Here is a 19316-nt window from a genome sequence, read left to right on the forward strand (position 1 = left end):
TACTTAGTATTTTTGAAAATCGGTATCGGTGTGATCATTATTCCTAATATATTTTTATCATTAGTATTCACGTACACTTAAGAGCAATCAAAAAGTGCATCATTTTATTAAAAAAAAACTGGGACCCGGCTGTATGGGCTGAGTCCTTTTGACCTCTGAGATGGGAAAAACCGAACCAGTAAAAAAAACTGGGACTCACCTAGCCATGGCTTCGGCGGCATGGCAGTGCAGTCTTGCTTGTGCACGCAGCTCGGCAAGTCGTGGCGGATGTGCGGCGGTTGGTGGGCACCTAGCGAAACGCACCAGCGCTGCCGCTGCCGCCAGCTGCGACAGCGATAGCAGACAGCGTGGGATGCGAGACAGAGATGCCACAAACGAAGCCGTTTGCTCCTGTACATTAAAAACGGCAGATATATTAATGATCATCTTTTTTCACGAATACTAGTCTATGGTTATGTTTAAGACTAATAATATTAATCTGTAATTATTCCTAATTTGACATATGTATGTGTGTATCAAATACTAGTGTGTGTAATGTTTTATTTAATGTATTTATGTGCATTATTAAAAAAAAGTTGCTAGCATTCTGCACTCCCCCGTCCGAGCAATTTTTTTAAAAAGGGATACAAAGTTGTTGCTGCTTGTATTAATATTCACAAATATGTCAGTACTATGTTATACATTTAACATTGGTTTTTGAAATAGGTAAACCTATGCCTTATAATCGTTTTGTCGTTCTATTTCATTCTGTATCTTTATTGTAGTTACTTTCTTAATACACTAGCTACCTGCCCGGCTTCACACAGGTGTTTATGTATTATAATAATTAATTATATCTAATCCTTCCTCTTAAAATACTCTTATCTATTGTTAAAAACTGCATTAAAATTAGTTGCGTAGTTTGAAAGATCTAAGCGAATAAACAACGGAAGCCTACCTGTAAAAATACTGAGATATTCGGTCCTCGTCGCTTCACAGCATCCAATACTCGTTCCACAGTACGATGTTTGGTCAAGACTTCCACTATGTCAGATTTGTTTACATTGTCATCTTCTCTCTTCTCGAGCTCTAACTCTCGCACCAAATTCACGAGACAGGCTGTGCAGAGGAGAAGTAGCTGGCAGCATTCAGTACGGGTCAGAATACCTAAAAATAAAAGTTGGTTGTAGCAAAGTTGTAGTATTATTTTTTTGCTCTGAGCACTGGTTGTGAGTTCTTATGGCGATTCCATCTTAAATTTGCAAGTATAGGTCTTATTTCCATTCAACTATGGAATTAATTATTCCAAATATTACTACTGCCCATTGAAACAAAAAAATAGCTCGTACGTTTTATGTAAAGAGGAAATTTAGAATACAATGGGGTGTTCAGGTAATATGCTAATAGATGGCGTTGTATATACACAATTACGATTATAATTTTAGAATTTTCTTTTCTTATTCAGAAGTAGTCAATATCTATAAAAAATAAAGTACAGTTTTACTCTGCAACTAGGCGGACGATATAACATGTATAAAATTATACACACACAAAGTTTATAGCATCAATATACTACAGCGGGGCAATGCCTATTAAATTTATGATTACTCTATTCTCCAATAGATGGCACTAGACATTCTAATAAGGTTAACAAAACTTGGTGTCCGTAATGAAATCCATATTTTTATATTTTATGCGAAAATGTGGTTGAATGAACATTGAACATTCAACCACATTTTCGCATTTATAATATAAATTACCTTTACGTAATACGTTTGTTACCTTTTTACGACTTAACTCCGGAATGGATTTAACGCAATATGTTATAATAGATATAGATTTTTATCTCAAATTAAATACAAAACTGCAGGTATCAGTTAGTGATATGAGACATGTGACACCAATATTGTTCTACGCAACATACCAGTAATATTGCTGACTATAGTGTCCAAGTAAATGTGGAGCTGTGTGAGATCGTAATGGCCTCTAAGCCACGGCGCTGTGATTTGTGTGAGTACCGTGATCGCCTCGCGCATTTGCGGCTCTGGATTCGATCTATCCGACAGGATATCTGATAGAATTTCTATGCCGCCGCCCTGGAATTGAAATAATTTCATTTTACCTTTGCAAGATAATATATTTTTTTTTAATTTAACGTTTATAATAAAGACGAGTTCTTTAAAAACCTTTATCTTTACAATACATACTAGTGGATGGATAGGTACTTTTAACACATGAAAAAACATACTTGATACATATTATTTGGTCAAACCGAAATAAATATATACCTAGTACAAATGTATGTTTTTATTTGTATTACACAAATAAAAATATATGTACACTATACATACGTAAAAGTTACATGTAAATGTCAATTTTATTATCAAGATGAAAAATCGACAGCTAGATGGAACTTGACCATTAATCTTTTTATAATTAGCAGGTGATATTGACAGAGCCTAACATGCATTTAAAAGTCATTAAGTTTTTTAGAACAAAATTACATACATACAATTTTAATAGAATAGAAATATTTTATCTGTAGCTATAAAATATCATACCTCTTCAAACTGCTTGACAGCATCAGCAGTAATGCACACAGTAGCTAGTGCCCTCAATGATAACGCTTTTATAGAACTCTTGTTGCTCTCAATAATTGCAGTGAGCAGAGCTCTAGGCACCGCGCAATCTACAAACGGCAGCTCCGTTATGTTCTTCATAATTTTAGCACATCTCTCGTGGAGTGAACTCTCAGTATTGTCACTTAGCATCGCCAAGTGTCCTATAGAGGTCAGCGTGCTCTTGAGGATCATGTCCGACGGTGGCTCCTCGATTATGGATACTAAAGTCTGTGAATAAAGTGCATTTGTTAATTTTATATAGATGTGTAACACTTTAAAATAACGTAATAATACATAATATTATTCTGTACTAGATTCAATATAATTGAACTTAATAATCTCGTAAGTGAAATATGAATGGGCTAGCCTGCTCGTTAACATTGTGAGGATATTTTTCCCATTGACTTAAAAATGTTAACAATGAATATTGTGTTTTTGTTTGAATACTACGTGAATTGAAAAATGATAAATACTATCGAAAGATCCAGAACAAGGTAAGTTCCCTTAAAATTTTGATGTGAAGTCGTTTCTTTTGTGAGAAAGAAATAGTACTAAAAACCTATGAATTATATTTATTGTATTATACAACTCATCTGTTGTGAAATATGCCAAATAATATATCAAAGTTAAAGCTATATCAAATCGTACTTCTAATTGCGATATTAACAATGGAAGAAGATAAAATAAAAAATCTACCTTCATCTGCTGAACCAAAACAGCCTTAGCCGTCTCCATAAATATTCCAATCAATGTGTCCAAATGCTTCTGTACCAAATTCCATTCAGGATTACTCTCATTCAGTTCTAACTTAACATCTTCTCCTATGTCTATTAACTTCCTGAGATACAGTTCTAAAGACTTCTTTATTTTGTCCCATCGCTCCGGTGTCTCTCCCGGGGGTTTCGTATTTAAGGTGATACTGTGTGCCAATACAAATTCATTGACATTGGCCACCAGTAGACAGATTTGCTCTTCACTCGTATTATTAGATTCTATTTGCCTGCAATTATGAAATGCGTTAATTTATTAGCTGCACTAATAGCTGAATGCTTTTATCTAATTTACATAAACTCGTCACGTTTGCTTAGGTTGTGTAACGTTTCAAAATATTCGTATGGAAGTTTGTAATGCACCTAAATATTTATTAGCGTTGAATTAAAGATAAGTTTAGCAGGATAGTGCAATTTAAAAAATTACAGTTTAATTTTTGTTATTTAATTGTAGATACGTGAGTTTGAAAATATACGAATGAAAATGTTAATCTAGAAATAAATAATATGCACAAAAATTACAGACAATGCACGGTACCCACTAGCACCTAGACTTTTGGAATGGCAATGTATGAGGGATTCTACGGGCGTCACATATTGACGTGATGTCCGTGATACAGTCCATGTATAAGTGGCAAATTTTGTTTATATGTACATATAGCCGACGTTTGCCACTTATCATCTGGTGGATTGTCAAATTGTTTCATATTCCAGTTACATAAAAAAATCGCTTTATATTGGAATCATACCCTTACATGTAACATTCAACTCATAATGCAGTTGAATGTTACATTCCTACTAGACAGTTGTGAGTGAATAAACTCAGAAAAGACAGTATTTGTGTGTACATTTGACGAGATTATTCATCCTTGGTTTTACCACAATTCTATATATTCCTCTACACTATAATTTAAATGAGTTTTACTGTTACAATTCAACATGGCTTTTACCTGATGACGTCACTGTACTGATGTACAATTATTTGCCCATGGGTTTGTACTTTCTTGATATTGCCAGTAATGGTGGCGGAGCTAGCAGATACCATGGCCTTCATTTCGGCACCTAAAGGTTTACTTTGGAGTGTTGTCATGCACTCATTTTCACACGCTCCCACTAGATCACAAAGCCAATACTGAACTGGTTCAGGTTTTCTGTCGCAGAGTCTTTCTAGTGTTGTTTGATCTATGCTCATTTCCCTATACAATATCTCGTTCTGATTATTTAATACCAATCTGAAATAAATTACCATAACTTTAATATCAGCGGTAGTCAAGTTAAAAATTTCATAACATAGTAAATTAATTTAAACAATGAACAATACGCGCTTAATGAAAGAATAACAATCTCTGAAATTTTAAATCTCTCTCTCTCTAATGTCTTGAAAATAGTACTAAAAACAATATTTTAGATAACATTAAAAAATTACCTACCCGCTCTTATTGTCCCCAAATAAATTTATCCTGGGAGTATTTTTCTTAATGCTCTTTGGAGTTAGGCCATGTAAAAACTCGTGGGGAGCTAACATTTTTGGTGTAGATGTACATGCTAAATTTAATTGAACATCGTCGAAATTTAGATCATCTTCTTTTAACTTTTCTCTTTTAGAATCATGTGTTAAGTCTTTGTCATTTTTGGAGTTAGTTTCATATGGAGTTTTTTGTTTGTCTTGGAACTGCGGTGGTGGTGTCACTCTTCTATTTTTAAATGTATTGATGTCATCTTGACAAATATCTTTACCTCTTACTTCATTATCGCTGTCTGTAGTCTCAAGTCTTTCATTGTAATGAGGTATCAACATTTCCTTTTCGGGATATCCCACCACGACCCAAGAGTTTTGCTCATAAGATCTTGGTAAACCCAGAGAAGGTACTCGACTTCCATCTAAAATTCCACCTGCTTTTTTTTCAACAACAGTTGGTTTCTCTTTCTTTCCTAAAATAGGTAATTTCCTGAATAGATCTTTGCCTTTATCTGCCTTTGTTCCCATGCGTTGTTTTGCTTTTGGACCTGCTTTTTTAGTGGGCTTTAAATTTAAACTATCCATAATATTTTTGCCCAGTATAGCTTTTGTTGGTTTGTGGATTTCATTAAGTTTATATTGACTTTCTTCTGCGCAGGGTTCATCTTCGTCAATGTATCCTAATGAGTGATAACCATCTTGTATATCTAGTATCTGTTGATCTAGCCTCTGTGCTTCAAAGTTTAATGATTTATTCAAACGATTTCTTTGAAATTTTGGCGTAGTAGTGATTGGAATATTATATTCATTTGATATGCTTCTATTAAAATCTCTAGCATTAGTTATTCTTTCGGTTGGAACGTACGAAACATTAGATATAGGTGTTCGTACGCGTGGTTGATTATTAACTGCTATTTCATTATTATCTGATAATTTTATATACTCTAAGCTTTCATCTAATCTATTCTTACCAGTTTCTAAGTCTTTTACTTTTGCTACTTTACTTAATTTGGTGCTGTCACTCTGAGTGCTCGATACAAACGATTTAACTGGATATTTTTTTGATGGACTTATGATACTTATATTTTTAACTGGTACATCTTTGGTATCATTATGTATTGCACTTTTATTGGGAGTATTCTCTTTATTAGTTCTATTGTTGAGTGAGGTGTCTATTATTTCTACATTATTTACTGTTTTAGTATTTTCTTTACTATTTTCACTTTTCGGTAATGGGGGCTTTGAATTTTTATCGGTATTAGATTTTTCAATCTTAGTATTATTTATTGTGGGAGATTTTTGTGTTGTATTAGAAGTATCGGTGTCTTTGTCTTTCAAGAGTTCCATGTGTTCCTCATCTCTGTGAATTTCATAATATTTCTGTAAGTCGTATGGCGTTTGTATGACACTGCTACTTCTATTGCGAGGCATTGGCGTGGGAGTGACAGTATGTATAGGCACTTTAACATTATCGACTTCATCATTTCCCTGCGGCGTATTTGGAATAACTTGTTTCACCGTAACATCTTGATTGTTATTTGAATCAGCACTACTGGACGACTTATTTTTGGAATCATTCTTTTCAGAAGATTGATAATACTGCGAGGGCGGCGGAGAGCTATCAGAATCTGAGAAACCGGAATCTTGACTTTTATGGCTCCCGGGGCTTCCATGTCGTAGAGGCCATTGGTTTATCTGTGCATTGTTTGGCTGCGCAATGTTATCTGTACTATTGTTCCTTTGTTGCTCGGGCTGATTGGCTATCCAGTGAGGTAGCTGCGGTTCCCACTCCTGTTCCTCCAATCTATTGTTTTGTTTCCATGCAGGTTGTGCAACTGGACTGCCAATATTGCCGACATTAGGTTGTGAGTCCTCCCACCAAACTTTGCTGCGTGTTCGTTGGAAGTTCGACATCCTGGAAAAGAACAATACATTGATAGGTAAATGACTTGTGGGAACAAAAGCGTACCTAACACTATGAGTTTAATGATCACTAGACAAATGACGTAATTTCTTGGTCCATTATAAAGACTATTTGGAAGGTGACGGTGCGTGACCACCACGGCTACTGAGGTCATTATTTGTACCTACATTTATTTTTTTCTATCGTCATGGGAATTTGCGTTCCAATGATTTATAGTAATATTCAATTCGATAATGAAAAAAGATAAAAATAAATACTCTACAAAAAATGACCAGTTTTCAATGCTGTGTAATCTGGTAGCAAATAATACATAATAATGGCACGACTTTGGTCTCCATCGTCCTAGTGTTCACAGGCAGATGTTAAAAACCGTTGCAGAACTATTGTGCATAGTTGAGTGCAAGGGCATTCATTCATCGACTGAGATTTTGTTTGTCCCCCTCCGTTTATATATACGGGGTAGTCTGTCGATATAAAATACAATTTATAACGACGGTAAGTCAATTACATCCAACTTAATATATACCGTACGAGTAATTAGGAATGTAGGTAACTGAGTATTCGACACTCTTGGCCTAGATACTAAAGCTGATAGCTTTATTGAATAACACGTGAAAAGAACTGGATCGTTTTTTATCTATTAAGTAATTATTTATCTGTTTATTTAATAAAATAATTAGCGTAAAAGTAATACAATATATCCTTCTCGGATGAAAAAGAAACTATACTACAAAACTAAAATATATATATATTACGAAATTCTATGGACATAGGATTTCGTAATATATGATTGGAGGAATAAAATATATATCAGTGATAGTGTTCAAAACCTAATAATAGAAATAATAATAGTTACTGTTAAAGATAGATATAATAATATAAATGCCAAGTGTTACTTTAATTTTAGTAAATAGGTACACAGATAAAACTTCGACAGTTACATTGTTTATAACGACTTTGCTCCTCAAATGTGAAGGAATTGTTTTTCAATTTTCTATGTGACTCAATGTATATAGTGATTCACTGGCAATATTATTAGAACAAATTATCAACCACCGGTTAGTGTTACTCACTATATTGATAGTCAATAACTTACGGACAGAAAATAGTACGTACATATAGGTACTTATTATTACATATATAGAATTGAATGGAAGACCTACATAAATTCATGTTTGTATGTATTTCAATTATGTCAATTAACGCACTGGTACAATATCTTCAAACAAATGTGACTCAACTGTTTTGTGCAATGTCAGGTTACCTCTCACCATGCTCACTAACGATCACTAATTACTAAACGGTGTTACAATGTAGGTACGGATTATGACGCCCCATCCGACCGGTTACTAAGACCCGGCCGACCCCAGCTTACAAATGTTACAAGTTACGAAAATCCAATAGATATGTTAATTTACGTAGCTTTTTTATGTAACTGGAATGGTAAACCATCAATGAAAAGTGATGAACGTCGTCTATATTAGAGTTGAATATTAGCCACGAATATCGGGCTCTATTCAATATTCGGCCTACTCGGCTACTTTTTTAAACATTCGATTTTTGTAGCAAACTATTTGCCCAAATACCGAATACGAATAAAAAAACGCATAACAATTTTGGCCATCTTTCTGTAATATAATGTAATGCGTAGGAACGAGGATAATATTTTAAGAAAGGTGTTAGATATGAATGTGGATGGTTATAAGGGCAGAGGAAGGCCGAAAAATAGAGGGATGGACTGTGTGAAAGATGATATGGTAAGAAAGGAAGTAAATAACGCGATGACTGCGAACAGGGATGAATGGAAGCGAAAACATATTACGCCGACCCCAAATAAATGGGCTAAGGAAGAAGCAGATGATGATTTCTGTAATAGTATAGAACACACTGGGTTATTTCCAATACTACATTTCTTGTACACATTTTATTACTTTTTATAATTAATCATTTTTACAAAACTCAGAAACAAACAAAAGTTTTATTCCCAACAGGGGTCATTAGTCCCCATTACTAAAAATCTTCACAAAGCTATATATTTATTTACACATACATTATAATAGATATATATCAATAATATAATAAATTAAGGAAAACAAAAAAGTAATGAAAATAATTCATAAGGAAATAATAATGGCGTAAAATAGGGGATGCGGGATAACGTTTTTATATAACTAAAGTTCTGTATACGCAGGCATACGAAATGAACTGTCGAACTAGATGTGGAAACAAAATTACTCAATTTTATTCTAACAGATTTATATCTCTTTTTCATTATGACAACAACAACAGAAAAAAATGTATACTAGAACGACGTCAAGTATGTTTTCTGTTGAGTTTATGGTAGAAATAAAAATGCTAAGTGATCAAACCTTGTAACTTATCACTGGTACAAGTTTAACCTTCAATACGTTTGATAGTGGGGCCCTTGTGGATTTCCTTCGATTCCTATACATCTCGTACCATCAAACTGTTTAGTAAAATACTATTTTAGACTTTGTTCTTACTACAGTAAGTCTCATATTGTGAAATAGAGTCTATTTTACATGCTTGAGTAGAAACAATCGATGCGTTTGTCTTTGTATTTAGCCTTTGCAATTTTAAGTTAATTCTTGAGGTAAACGTCTATGTTAATGACTCTTTTTGACTTAGAGTAGGTACATCTACATCCTACTATATATATCTATTCTTAAGCAGTTGGGTATTCAACGCATAGACACTTTTATAGTATATATTTTTTTTGCCTCTACAATTTAGAATTATTTATTTACATGGTTATTGTAAAGACGCATTATTTTACTTTAAGCCCAAAAAAATACATGAAAGTTATGTTTTTTTTATTACCAATAAAATTGGCAGTATTTTATATTAAAATGAATTGTAATCTTTTCAATAATTCCAGCCGTATGAAAACGGGGTAAGTCGCTAGTATTTATCTAGTAGTATATTGTGGGTTATATAATTGGATTTATTTTATGAATATAAATAAGTAGTGTGTTTTTGAGTCAGTTACGAAGAAGTACTACGAAGAAATCCCTTTTTATCATGTTACGTTTTTTGCCAATTTTGTTAGTACTACAATTTTCTTAAAGATAATATTAGTTAAAAGAAACACAAATTGCACAATAATAGTAAAATTATAAATATTAATAATAAAAAAATATATATGAAAATATAAATACTATTAAAGTACAGATTACACTAATAAATTTAAATAAAAACCATTAAAAATACTAATCCAAAGAACCTACATTTGCCTGAGATATTTGCACTTATTGTAATTTATTTACTGATATATACAATCATAGAGTTGCGTTTAAAATTCAATTATCACTTATATTTCGCAAATAAAACGCTTTTAGAGGAACACGCAATAGTACCTATGTGGAAAGAAATAAATTGTGATCATTTTGTTATTTAGTTATAACTGAGGAACATCTTTACCACTTTCCCATTCTTATACTTCTTATATAATTACAACTAGTTACTCGCCCTGACTTCGCACGGGTGCATTACAAATCTTTGAATATATTCGACCTTTCTGTACTATAATATTCATGTATTATTCAAATAAACCTACCTCTTGAAGAACTCTACCTATTCCTGAACGCTCTATTAAAATCGGTTGTGTAGTTTAGAAGATCTAAGTGTACAGAAAACGGCGCAGCAACTTTATTTTATAGTTTGCAAAGAAGATTGGTACAATTTTATAAATTGACTTTTTATGATGTAAAATTTTTAACCACAGGCAATGAGTCAATTTAAAAATATGTGGAATTCGTAAAATTGAGGTTCAATAAACAATATTTATTGACTCTAACAGAATGTATTCATCAACAGACTCTCTAAATCCAATATCTAATTAACTTCGGCAATCGGTTGAGATCAACGGCGACAATACACCAATAAATGCAATGGTCACGTCCAGGCGAAAGCATGACAAAACATTTAGATAACAACAGGGGTGTCAACCGTACGATGATGTTAGTACGAATACGAGATTTGGCGTTTGACACGAGGCTTTTTTCATCCTCATACAAGTTTGTACGAAATTTTGAACTACGTAAATTTATCAAAATAATACGAGGTTAGAGAGCCAAATTGAGCTGATATACGAGATTTTATGATATCTTTTATTTCTTCGTGCGAAGCTCTTTGTTTTTAAGGTTGGCAACCCTTAATAACACATTTGCCGCGCTCTATTACAGATGAGACCGGCTTTTTATTACTTTTTTTGTGGTAAAAGTAAAAAATGTTGACATTTTATCATTGAAACATGATTACTTGATAAAAACATTTGAGAGTTTTAATCAGGTAATAAACAAGTAAACTTTTTATTTTCGTATGCGTTGTGTTATGAGATGAGTGTTTGTGAACCCGGTGAAAAAAATAATGTTATAAGTTTGACGTGACTGTGTTACTCGTATCTGTGTCTATGTCCGACTGGAATAGCAACTTCTAAACTAATGTATTGATTATGATGCGTTTTGCTGAGCTGATCTAGATGTTTCTTAGGTACAACTCATTAGCTTTGAATGATGAATCATGAATCGGGATAAATCTTAAATTGTTAATATTATAATTTTATTTTTATAATATTATACTAATTTATCCTATAAAAACAAAAATCTGAATGTAAAGTGTGTAAAGAAGCAATTTTGCTGAAGATTCTATTATTAGTTTCATTTTATTGTTTTTGTAACTAATAATTTTAAATTACTTAATTATATACTTTCAGTCTGAGTTCTTAATATGGAATCTAGATCTCAGACAGACATTGATATGCATAAATAATATACATTTATTTAATTAATGATCGCAAAACATATGGATTTCTTTTCAAACTTCAATATACAAATACACAAATCTATATAGGTATAAATACTGCTGTAGGTGGACTTTATACCTTATAATATTTTCTCCGATCTTATTTATACATAACATATAAATATTTACATGCAGTCATGCATTCTAAATTGATTATATTTCTCTCTCGTTATGAATTATGTTTTTACTTCGCTTATGTGTTCTACATATTACTAACCTATTTGATGGAATTTTACACCTTCTCGAATCGTCCATATATGGTGTACCTACGATATTCCATTGCAATGTGTATTGTAAACATGGTGGTATGTGCACCTGGCATAACGGTCGCGTGTCATCTGCCCGTCTGCTCGTCCATACGCCACGCATGGCTGTATAGCACGCGGCACGCGCCCGGTCGATACGATATGATAATAAAAAAAAATGGAAATGGAACGCGCCATTTTTTGTGCGTATAACGGATTATAGATATGTTAGATATTTGGGTTATAGCTAGAAATTTAATACTTCAGAGCCGTTCTACTCTGAAAATTAATTTCGATCCAATGACAATTAATTGCGATCATTTCGCATCTTTTTATAATCTTGAATTATTGACTAGCGTATGTATTATTTTCATATTTCATGAATAATGAAAGAACTAACTGATATAGTTATCGATTTATTTTATCGAGTATTGGTTACATTTCTAAAGGATATAAAAGGATTGTAGTCGGTATTATAAATAGACCATAATATCGATATAATACGCACGTTGAGCAATTTAAAAATCTATTAGGTACCAAATTAATTATTATTAAAAGTTGTTTAATGCTATTAAATTTTGTTATTTCGTAATCTACGAAAGAAAATGTTTTACGTTTATTTATTCAAATGAATAAAATATACATTATTGCATTGTTATAAATATATTTTTAATTAAACATGTAATTTTGTATGGCTGCTATTATTTTAAGAATCTCAAATATTGGTCTCAAATTGTCCACAGACTATAAAGTTGTTTTCGTGTTTGTCAAATATGCTAATTATTTTATAAGCTATTACAAACAACAACCAATCCTTCCTTTTATTAAATTACAATGTAATAAATAAAAATATAGAAGTATAATATTTGACTATTAGCCAGCGGCTCTCAAAGTGTAAACAAAAGAAGACCGTTACGTTTCACACGACCGCATATAACACGAGATATCCCAAGCATCATCGGTTGTGATTTGATCACTATGGTTACGGCCAGGTGTTACCAAGTATCGCTTTTTTATCGAGGGTCGCCGGTTTGGCGCCCCTAATAACTTTCGATGTGGATGATTACTATACAGCGTGATTCTCATTTCTATTATACACCAAATATTCTACAAAAATATTATATCACATGATATTTAATTTATTGACATTTATATTAAAATAACTGTAAGTAAACAATTTAATTAATTTATAGTAGTAATTAATTTTATCTCGAGTATAATAAGGTAACGCATTACTTAATAAGCGTTTTCTTATTTGCAATAATATGATAGAAATTAATAGATACGTTTGTCCTAAGCTAATATTTAGAATGTACTTTTCTTGTTTTTTAGTTTATAATACAATATTTCTACGTAGCATTTCTTTTTTTTTTAATAAATAATCGATCAATTAATTTTCGCCGTAAAGCCTAAATAATGTATCTGAACTAAATTAGAATAATGGAAACTTCTGATTTATTCATGCAAATATCGTATTCATAAAGTGGTAATAAGTATTTGATTATTCATACAACTGATTAATATGCATAATGAATTTGTCTACACATAATACCCAAGTGTCTACATTAGGTCATATGAAAAAGAAAGTTAGTTAGCCGCAAGTCATTATTATATTTTTAACTACTTAATATTGTAAATACTAAACTGTGTATATCAGTAGTGAAAACATAACAATTAGACAGATATGCTTGATATATTTTCACAACTGGTATAGGCTTTAAAATATTTTGATATGTATTAAAAAAATGTCACGGTTGTTACCCGTGCTATAAATGCAAAAGAGAGTGTTTTTTATTGTAAAAATCACTCACTTGCGCCTTTCCGCCTTTACGCCTCAATTAGTCATATTTAGCCTATAACACCCCATATTTTAGCCAATAGCTCATATTTTGCATAAACCTGGAATCGGAACGAAGAAGTACTTATTTTTTTATATTTTAATTGTAGTAAAACATATAAAAATAGTGGCTCAACAATCATGACAAAAAATAAACAACGATGTGTGTAACATTTCAAAACAGAGTCAATATGGACCACAACTCAGCATAACGCTGGAAATATAGCTTCCAGCGCTGATTTTCAGTTGGACCAATAGATAGTCATTTACTTGGTAAATTTAATTTTTAATATAAATGTAAAGCGCTTGAGAGAATTCTATTGGATTATTTGAATTATCGCTGTTTACTGCTGACGTGTAGGTATACTACACATATAACGCTTGATTGTTTCATATACTGCTTCGAGAACTATTGTTTCAGCGTTTGCGCAATCGGCAGCCACTTGAACAAACGCGCGCGCAATTTTACATGTCACAAATTAATTAGCATACTAAATGTCGGAATTCGTTACTGTAATACATATAATAACGTACATATTTGTCATATGCCCACGTCAATTATATGTTACATACAAAGATATATTGATTGCGTGATTTGTACAGATGCTGCTAAAATTCGTACGTACAATACCTCAAATAACAATTGAATTTTCTAATTAGTCACGGAATTCAGTTGACGGCGATAACAATCTATGTAAAAAGGAGATAATATTAATAATGATATTGAAAGTTAGGAATCTAGCTTTATAGACTGTAAATAATGTGTTCCAAGACAGAAGTTTTGGAAATTTCGCATGAAAGAACGGGGAGGAAAGAGGAAAAGGACACTCAGAAGTAATCACCGCCAAGTAGATAGAGTATATTTATAATTTAGATTACTATATAGTATAATTCTACGTTTACCATAAAACAGAAAACCTTACAAAACCTGATAACCCTGACGAATATTGTCACTTATTTATAACAGACAAAATAATACTCAATATTTAAATTAGTAATATTAATATTCAATTGTCTATAATATGTAAATTGTGAAATACATATATGTAAATAATTGTAACTCTTAAAGTATTATAATGTTTATGTTAGTTCGCGTTTTAGCATCAACCTGTATAGATCAAAGATAGTGTTTCCTTTACAACGTGTACCCCAATATTCGCCTATGGGTTGCATACCATCTGTTCACATTTGAATATTGTTGCACATGAGTTGATCGGTGATAGTAACACGGGACTTCCGTAGAGGGGATTGTCAATAATGGGGAACCAGTGGTTCCAAATTCTATTTATTTTTTATAGTTATCCCTACCATCTAGTTTGCAAGTTATATCTGTTGAGAAGAATATTGAAAAGTAATTCAACTGATATCATCTTTTTATACTATCGATTTTTTAACAGACCATAAATCATTGTTAGCGATGGACCATGTCAGGTCAACCTTATGCGGTCACTCTGTTGACACCATTGTGGTTAATTCCTAATGACTTTATTGTATAAGTTAAATCGTGTAGATAAATAAAAACGTTATATTTTCACATCTTTCTAATAACATTTTTATTCAAAAAACAAATGAATTCTAATTTAAAAATACAAACGAGTTTAACATGTCTCCTACATTTATCTATTATTTAGATGATCTGACTAAATCCGTTTTCATTCTATTATCCTACATAATATTAAAATAATCAACGAACAATAAAAAAATAATGAAATTCCGCACTTGAACTTATGCAAATAGTGAAAGTGATAGGTATATTACACAACGCGATAATTAAATAAACGATCCATCGTGATTACCAATATTTACTTTGTACATAAGAATGCAATGAATATGCTTTAATCATATAATCGTTGTACTACATTTTACACAATAATATTATAAAGATCTTCACACCAAAGCTGTATTTTCAGGCAATATTTTGGAGTAATTTTGAACTAAGTACACCACCTTTTCTGCCTACAAGCACTAATAGGAATGTACTTTGCTTTGTAAACTGTTTTTCGGTTGAAGGATCAGATAAGGCAGTGAAATTATAGGATAAGGCATGACATCTTAGTCCTCTGAAATGACAACACGTGAGTGGTATGACGGGAATCACATGATAACATGATATATAAAGGGGACGGCGTGTTTGATATTCCAATTACATAAAAAAGGGAAATAATTAATTAAATCATGCAGTTGCTAACAACATTTGAAACAGAAATATGTATACAGTTTACGATTATGTATGGACGACTTAACGGTTGCAATTGCCAACCATATAACTTCTGTTCTTGCTACTTCCTGTCATTTTTAGTGTGTATTACTTGTTATTCTTATCGTATTGATAAGATATTATCTAGGATTTAGTTTGTCCTATTTTCAAACAGTTACATGGCTATATTAACATTAGATTTATATGCATATCACCCGATTTCGTTAACTTATTTATTAAACGTCATGTTATGTAAGTAGTGGACAATAAGTAATACGTCCATTTGAAATCGCTAATTGTTGTTGTCCTTTTAAAATTCGTCCAATGTAGACAGGCGAAGACCAGATCCCCTACTGCCTAATCATTCGTTTTATCAATCTTGAGTATATAAATCAATTTATGTCTTTAGCAGAAGATATGCCCGTGCTATTCTTATTGAAGTCACTAAAAAGCAGCAGTTCAAAATCAAAATTAAAAATATTTAGTAGAAGGCCTCGTAGTGTGTTTGGTCTAATAAAACTTGGCGAGTACCTACTGTAATGTTAATGTCAACTACAAAAATACATAATACTTATGTTCTTGTATTAGTAAATGCGAGTGTTTATGTTATTGTCGATATCCGCTCATAATCAAGTTGTTTACCTTGCCGTTTGAAGATGACAGTGGGAAAAATCTTACAACACTTGACCGTTTACATACATACATACATACATATTGCACGGTGAACGTAAACAATCTCGTGTGAAGGCTATAATAATAATGGAAAAACAATATTTTATCACCCTTTCTATAATAATAAAGAGGTAAGTGCAGACTGACCGTCGAGCCGAAATTAATAAGGTTATTTAAAGCAATTTACATTTAAATTTTGTATAGAGGATTCTGCCAGTTAAAATAATATTTTCTTAAATCCAAATCTTAAAAGGGGTAACAATGAAGTTTTATAGAAGTCTATAACTACGAGTTAGATTTTTATGTAGAGTAGACTTCCGCTACAATCCTAAAAGATAAACAAGTTCCAACATTTCTGGAAATCACATACGCACATATCCGGGTAAGAAGCTGCTACAAAAATTATAAATGTTTTTTGTTTGGCAGCTAAGAATAAATATAATTAGACACACCTTATAATAACAGTCTGATTGAAATTAAAAGTAAAAGTACCAAGGCAATTTAGTCCATTTGAAGATACGCACGGCTGAATGCAGGCCCTTCATAGGGCACGCGTCGGTGGCATATGGCCGATAACGCCGGTGCCGGTGCCGAGTGCCTCAGAAAAAAACATACACATGCCAATGGTTAACAATTTTAAATTTTAATTTATTCGAAAGACTCATTCGAATAGAACGAACGCTGATGTTTGTAGGAATTTCCGTTTGTATAATGCTTTAACATAAATATATGTTTTCTTTCATCATGGTTTTAATTGTTACTATGATTTTAATTGATACAGCTCTATCCCTCAAATCGTATGAGTTAAAGTAATAAGTAGGTATCCCATTTATTTATTTATTTATTCAATCTTTATTGCATACGAAATTATATTCCATGAATTATACTTAATATATCGCTGATTAAGTGCCAAAGGGCGCACAACGCAAAAAAAACTGAAACTATTTTTTTTCCAAAAATGGTATCTAAATCGTTATAATTTTTATATTAAAAAAAGACACCCATGATTTTAGAGCTAACGCACATAGATATACTACTTATATAATACATTCGTAACAAAAGTAAAAATATCACACTGTGATATTTTTACTTTTGTTTTTATGAGCACTTCTGTAAAATTACCGTTGCGTGCATGTGGCATTTAATCAGCAATATATTAATATATATGATCTATCTGTATACCAAATTTCATTCGAATCCTTCCAGTACTTTATGCGTGAGAGAGTAACAATCATCCGTCATCAAAGATAAGAAACAGTGATATTCATGAATACATTTACCTATTTGTATTCCGCGGGGATCGAACCGGCAACCATTGGATGGTGAGTCAATGTATAAACCGGTACACTAATAATTGTGAAGTGTGTTCATATTTACAGATAACATATTTCGACTTTTCTATTATCACTAAATAAGAATGTGCATTCCTATTAGTGATAATAGTACAATTTCATAGCGATCGGACTTCTGTGATAACTAATCCAATACGATGCGTGTTTCCAGCATATTTATACTCTTGAATTATACACTAGCAACATTATAATTCTATATTTGGTAGTTCATAAAAGAAGTAACTGACATTGTTTATGATTTCTTTCGTTTATGCTTGATTTCAAAAGAACAATATAAACATAATTGGGATTGAAATCTATATTGAGATTAGACTCTACAGCAGGCCTGTAGCTCTATTTATGTTCTATACAAATGAATTGTTATTCAGTTCGATTAAACGCAGTTAGTGGCTTAAAGATTACGACCTTGCGTTTATTGGCAATGAATTGATTAAGGGTTGACATTTAGCTCAACGGCGAGGCAGCTGCGAATTATCGCAATTAACAATTTACTTCAGCGGCAGATGTCTCGCCGTGTATGGCGAACACAGCATATCATAGACTATAGAGCCAGTTTCGCGCCAAAAGCGAACCGTTTGATGGTAACCTTTTTATTTTTTTAATAAATAAGTGCACGTGTAATTTCATTATACTAACTGTTATTAGACTTGTATTTTCATTTCAACCGACTTAAAAAAAATTCGTCATTTCGTGAACCGACGTAAAATATTTGTTTGCTTGTATAAATACAAGTATATGCGATTACATGACGTTATATCTTTGTGGAGTCTCAAACGATTATGATGATTCTCTTTTCAATACTATAATATTAGATAGGAGCGATGTTTCATTTCATTATCGCGAAATTTCTTATTGGTTTTGTGAATTACAACTGTAAATAACTCCTTGAGATTTATATATTCTATAAGAAAACAGTTTAATATAATAACAATAATACTCAAAAAAATATTAGATACATAAGTATTTCAAAGGGTTTGTCGATAGGTTCTTTGTGTTATAAACTGTTTTGGTAGTATAACACATTCTTTAAGACTGTATCATTAACTGTTAAGCAATGCTTTGTCTATGCAGACTATTCTTTCCAAATTGGGAAAATTATTCATAACTATAGAATGCACAGCTGCATTTCTTGCAGGATATAGGATACTAGCTTTGTGCCACGACTTTGTAGGATATACCGATTTACTTGAATAACAGTCTATGATCTTGTCCATTCTAAGTGCAGGCATGTTAAATATTATAACGATTTCGTAAGATGTCCATTTTCACATAATGCTAAGATGGGTATCCCGTGCAGATCCCGTTACACAGTGGTAGGTATATTGGAAATAGTTAAGTTTACTGGTAGCTGTATCTATAGGTACCTTATATTTAATTTTTTATTACTTTTCTTATAATTATAAAATTCGTAAATAAAACAACGTTATGCTTTCCTA

At 32.1% G+C, this 19316-nt stretch overlaps 1 protein-coding gene across 1 annotated transcript in view; it reads right to left on the reverse strand.

Annotated features, from left to right (window-relative positions):
- Nucleotides 1-19316, reverse strand: part of LOC131842235 (uncharacterized) — a 44851-nt gene that overhangs the window by 1852 nt on the left and 23683 nt on the right. The window contains exons 3-9 of the mRNA XM_059190771.1: nucleotides 4801-6744; nucleotides 4321-4602; nucleotides 3297-3600; nucleotides 2541-2828; nucleotides 1904-2075; nucleotides 938-1146; nucleotides 200-390 (exon numbers count right to left, since the gene is read on the reverse strand). Coding sequence (XP_059046754.1) covers nucleotides 200-390; nucleotides 938-1146; nucleotides 1904-2075; nucleotides 2541-2828; nucleotides 3297-3600; nucleotides 4321-4602; nucleotides 4801-6743 — 3389 coding nt within the window. The 5' untranslated portion in view covers nucleotide 6744. The remainder of the gene's footprint in view (nucleotides 1-199; nucleotides 391-937; nucleotides 1147-1903; nucleotides 2076-2540; nucleotides 2829-3296; nucleotides 3601-4320; nucleotides 4603-4800; nucleotides 6745-19316) is intronic.

Source organism: Achroia grisella, unplaced genomic scaffold (genome assembly GCF_030625045.1).
Source record: "Achroia grisella isolate CSIRO2021 unplaced genomic scaffold, CSIRO_AGI_Agris_v1 utg215, whole genome shotgun sequence".
Lineage (NCBI taxonomy): Eukaryota > Metazoa > Arthropoda > Insecta > Lepidoptera > Pyralidae > Achroia > Achroia grisella.